Source organism: Triplophysa dalaica, chromosome 21, assembly GCF_015846415.1.
Source record: "Triplophysa dalaica isolate WHDGS20190420 chromosome 21, ASM1584641v1, whole genome shotgun sequence".
NCBI lineage: Eukaryota > Metazoa > Chordata > Actinopteri > Cypriniformes > Nemacheilidae > Triplophysa > Triplophysa dalaica.
Genome location: NC_079562.1, coordinates 19347885 through 19352100, shown reverse-complemented (window position 1 = coordinate 19352100; position 4216 = coordinate 19347885). Strand labels below are relative to the sequence as shown.

Sequence of the window (4216 nt, the reverse complement as noted above, 5' to 3'; positions counted from 1 at the left end):
TCCCATACATATAAATCTACTCATCTACACGTCTATTGCACCATAACTTCAATAACTGCATTAACTCATCTACTGTACTGTAACCTTAATAACCGCATTAACGCATCTACTGCACTGTAACTTCAATAACTGCACTAACACATCTACTGCACTGTAAATGTATAACTGCATCTACTCATGTATTGCACTATAACTTCAATAACTGCATTAACTCTTGTACTGCACCGTACCTTTAATAACCGCATCAACTCATCGACTGCACTGTAACTTTAATAACCGCATCAACTCATCGACTGCAATGTAACTTTAATAGCTAATGTCTGTAACTAATGCACACTCAAGTCACTTGCACTATTGTGTAGTCTATATTGTTATCTGTTCATAACCACCTGTACATTAATGTTCACAGTATATAGCCTTCTGTTTATATTGTTCATAGTACATACCGATTGTCATATTTTCATAGTACATGCCCATTGTATAGTATTTTCCTAATATTGTATTCTGTATTTATTCACACTGTATATCCTGCACTTGCTAATTGCACTTCTGGTTAGACCTAAACTACATTTCGTTACACTGTACTTGTATATGTGTAATGACAATGAAGTTGAATCTAATCTAATCTAATCAAATCAAATACAGTTTCTTGCGAAGTATTCAAAATTAATCCACATTTTGTTTGTAGGTTGCTACTTAATGTTCTTTTTGTTAAACTACTTTTTACATTAGTCTAAACTCACAATAATGACAAAATAAAAAAAATCACATCATGAAACAAGTTCATACATGTTTTGCTATATTTCATAAGGTAAATATTAATTCAGCCAGAATTACATAAAGCATTTAAAATCCATTCTTCATTCAAAACTCTTTAAATCAATACTTTAACTTGATGCTAACTTTACTTGCCACATGTAAAGAAAAAACAGCTTCCACATACCTCCTAAATCAGGGGAAATCATTTTATGACCACTGTCAATAAACTGCATAGTACTGTTCTCATTCAACAACCGCAAAGACAGCTTAAACAGCTTTCAAAGAAATCCAAAGATTTATATGACACCAGCACATAGTTAAATGGTAACACAAATAAAGAGAAGAACTGTTTGTCTCATACTGCATATAGATAAAACAAAACTGCAAGTTGCTTGTTTTTGCTGACGGCTATTTATATAGCCCTTGTGCTTCCCCTGTTCTATGTCTTTGTCATGGTACACCTACATCTACAAAATTTGTGAACTAGACAACTCTCTTAACATGAAGAGTTGCAAAAATGAGCTCACCCTTCACCAAATTCTACTTCTTAGTATGTCATCCAAGTATGGATTACCAAAAGTTTTAACCTTTGTATAGCCTTTGAAAAGACTAAATGGGCTTGAGAGTAATTTAATGCCGTTTTATTTCACTTTTGTAATAAGTATATATTTTTTTCTGTACAAGTTTACAATCTTGTAAAAAACATATATGGAAGACAGTAATGCAGATACACACAACACCCCTAATGAGCAACTAGTCCACACATTCTAAAAACAAATATATTAATTAGAATAAATCATCAGTAGGGTATATGTACATGGGCTGATGAAGGATGGTATTTCCACTAAAATCTCAGCCAGATCTGTAACATCCAGTGCTCATAATGTCCTTAGGGAACAATGGCGTTTTTCGGTCACTTCAAGATGCACCTAGGATTATTGTCAAGGACGTGAGTCAAATTATCTTAACACCATATCATACATCAACAACAACAAAAAATCCAAGATTTTAAGCTATATCCACAAATATGAAATAAAGGGATGTAAACTTTTGTACTTACAGGAGGCTAGATCACAGAGGCACATTACAAGGCTCAGTCATAGTGCTGTCGGTTCTCTTACTAAACATATCGTTATGGCTTGGTAAAAACTATATCAGCACTATGAGAGCGGAAGTGGCTTACCTGGAGATTTTAGCAGTAGTACAATATCGCCCTGTGAGCATATACCCCATTCTACTAGATGGTTATTTGTGGTTTTAATTTCTTTTCATTTAGAACAAAATAATTCAAAGATAAAATGGCAGCTGAATCAAACATCTATAACATTCATCTTTATGGTCAGGTCATGTGTGTTGTAAGATGACGCAGAAACTCTCCACGGGTGCTTGTTTGTCCAGGAAAAACAGCATGACAGAACTCACACACCTGTGACTGCAGCGTGACTCCAGACATGAACAGCCCTCCTGCCTGACTCACGAGTTCACTGTCCAAAAAGGAGGAAGACCACGGCCTCTATGGGACACACAGTTTTGTGAATAGAATTTGGTAATAACATATATCATTTATCACCATCATGTGACCCTGCTTCATAATCTAATTATGAGATAATAAGCATCAAAGTTTGATTTCAACCATTTATTTCACTGTCCCTGCGTCCCAAATCACCTACTTCCATACAACATTAGTAGATGAAAATCAATATCAGTCATAATAAATGGTTTGTCCAAAACCTCAGTGTGCAAAAAACAGTAGGCAAGAAATATCCGGATGGTCTACTGCTTCTGCTGAGATTTGTGAGTGTTCATTGTCGGACACTACTCTATCCAATGATGCCACAGGAGCTGAGCAATGGTCAAATTCAAACAGTGATTCAAATAAAAGCAGCAAAAAACTTTAAGGCGGATGTCTGATTTCCCTATGTGATTTCGATTTATGAATTTGCCATTACTCATTTAACGTTAAAGAAATCAATTATTTTTATACAGTGTTCTTTGCATTATTTACACTACAATGATTTTATATTAAAAAAAAACTAGAAGATTCATTTTGCTGGGTTTTCACAGACAGGGTCAATTATTTTGAGCAAAGTTGTGCTATCAAATAATGCACAACGTGCTGAACCAAAGCAAACTCAACAAAAGTATGATACAAACCCGCTTTTGTTGTGATGTATGTGTGGCGTTGTAGCATTGCTCAGCTTTTTTCAGGTCTTGCCAGGCACTGTTATTCACTGTCCTTACAGGATTCTGCATTTCAGTGTCACCCTGTTTCTGATCTGACAGGTCTAAATTCAGATGCACCCTGTCCAGCTTGCTCTCAATATGACTGAAATCACTAGCAGCTGTAAAACAAAAGCATAAATAAAACTGAAGATACAGCAGTGCATCCAAGACAGTAATAAGAAAGTGAAGGCCAAAGTATAACATTCACAAAACAATAATATTCTACTTTGACAATGTGATCCAGCGGAAAGCCTCTGAGATTCTTCTGCAGGATTGGACTGTGCGAGCTGGCATGGAGAGACCCCCAAGTTAGGTGCTGAGGACAAATCTGAAAACAAGGTGCAAATGACTTTTAATGATTTTAAAAGACTTTTCATAGAGTGTGACATATTCTTTTAAGAGTACATAAAAGTAGAAACTCTTTGACCATGCTGTCTTTGTATTATGTCAGAAAGATGCTGTAGATGCTGTGCTTGTTTTAAGCAGACTGACTGGAGGTGAAGAAACTCCTGGTACAGCGCTGTGTAAGCCTCCTCCATTTATCACAAATACACCAGACACTATCTGTTGTAAAATATGTTTTGTCTTGGAGTCACTAACTTCTCATGGATCCGACGGAAAAAGACGATCTAGGCCAACTCTGAGAAAAAAAATGACGCAAATGATAACCAATATGTTATGCTTATTGTGACAGGTTATTTGTCAACGTTTCCGAAAAACCATGATCCACAATATACTCAATATATCCCTTATATCAGTAAAAATCTCAAACAATTCAATCTTAAGAACGTTATGTGCTTAACTACTACAGACAGACTCTAAACTGTTGACCGGGAATTGAAAGTAACTTACTATAGTTCTTTATATAACCGATGTTCATAATAACAGTTGTGGTCGACTCCATACAAGTGAAAACTGATCTTGTGACTGTCCATCCATTAAAACTACTATAAAGAGACCGTAATTAATTTACAGTCAAAAGTTTCCTGCGGGAGCGGACAGTAATGTCTCGTGACCACTGGTCGACACCCGAGAATGTGAAACAGGAAGCCACGCGCATGAGCTCCGACACGCCCCAAATTTTTTTCAGTAATTTTGATGCCAGATTTTGCAACTACTTTTTTTGTTTTGGCCACTCTTAGTAAAAGTTCTCAAATAATAAAAATAATACTTAAAAATATCTGTAAAATAATTACATTGTGTATATTTAATAAAAAAACATCTCAATCTAAAT

The 4216-nt window shown here is 35.5% G+C and overlaps 1 protein-coding gene across 2 annotated transcripts; it reads right to left on the bottom strand.

Annotated features, from left to right (window-relative positions):
* Positions 1-1384: 1384 nt before the first annotated feature.
* Positions 1385-4010, bottom strand: zgc:113184 (uncharacterized protein LOC553745 homolog). 2 transcript variants are annotated; one of them, XM_056734829.1, is made up of 5 exons: positions 3835-4010; positions 3410-3622; positions 3209-3310; positions 2914-3101; positions 1385-2272 (listed from the first exon to the last, which is right to left on the bottom strand). In XM_056734829.1, exons 2-5 carry the CDS (start codon positions 3519-3521, stop codon positions 2099-2101), a joined length of 576 nt encoding a protein of 191 aa, XP_056590807.1. In that variant the 5' UTR covers positions 3522-3622; positions 3835-4010; the 3' UTR covers positions 1385-2098. The 2 variants fall into 2 exon arrangements, with proteins under 2 accessions (XP_056590807.1, XP_056590808.1); XM_056734830.1 differs by having other exon boundaries at positions 3583-3622.
* Positions 4011-4216: the final 206 nt, after the last annotated feature.

What these genes read in the sequence shown, in the direction of transcription:
- zgc:113184 (XM_056734829.1), bottom strand. Translation starts at nt 3,521, where the DNA reads ATGGAGGAGGCTTACACAGCGCTGTACCAGGAGTTTCTTCACCTCCAG. An exon ending in CGCTGGATCACATTGTCAAA is followed by an intron (nt 3,102 to 3,208) that starts GTAGAATATTAT and finishes TTTGTTTTACAG; the next exon opens with CTGCTAGTGATTTCAGTCAT. An exon ending in ATACATCACAACAAAAGCGG is followed by an intron (nt 2,273 to 2,913) that starts GTTTGTATCATA and finishes TGTGTCCCATAG; the next exon opens with AGGCCGTGGTCTTCCTCCTT.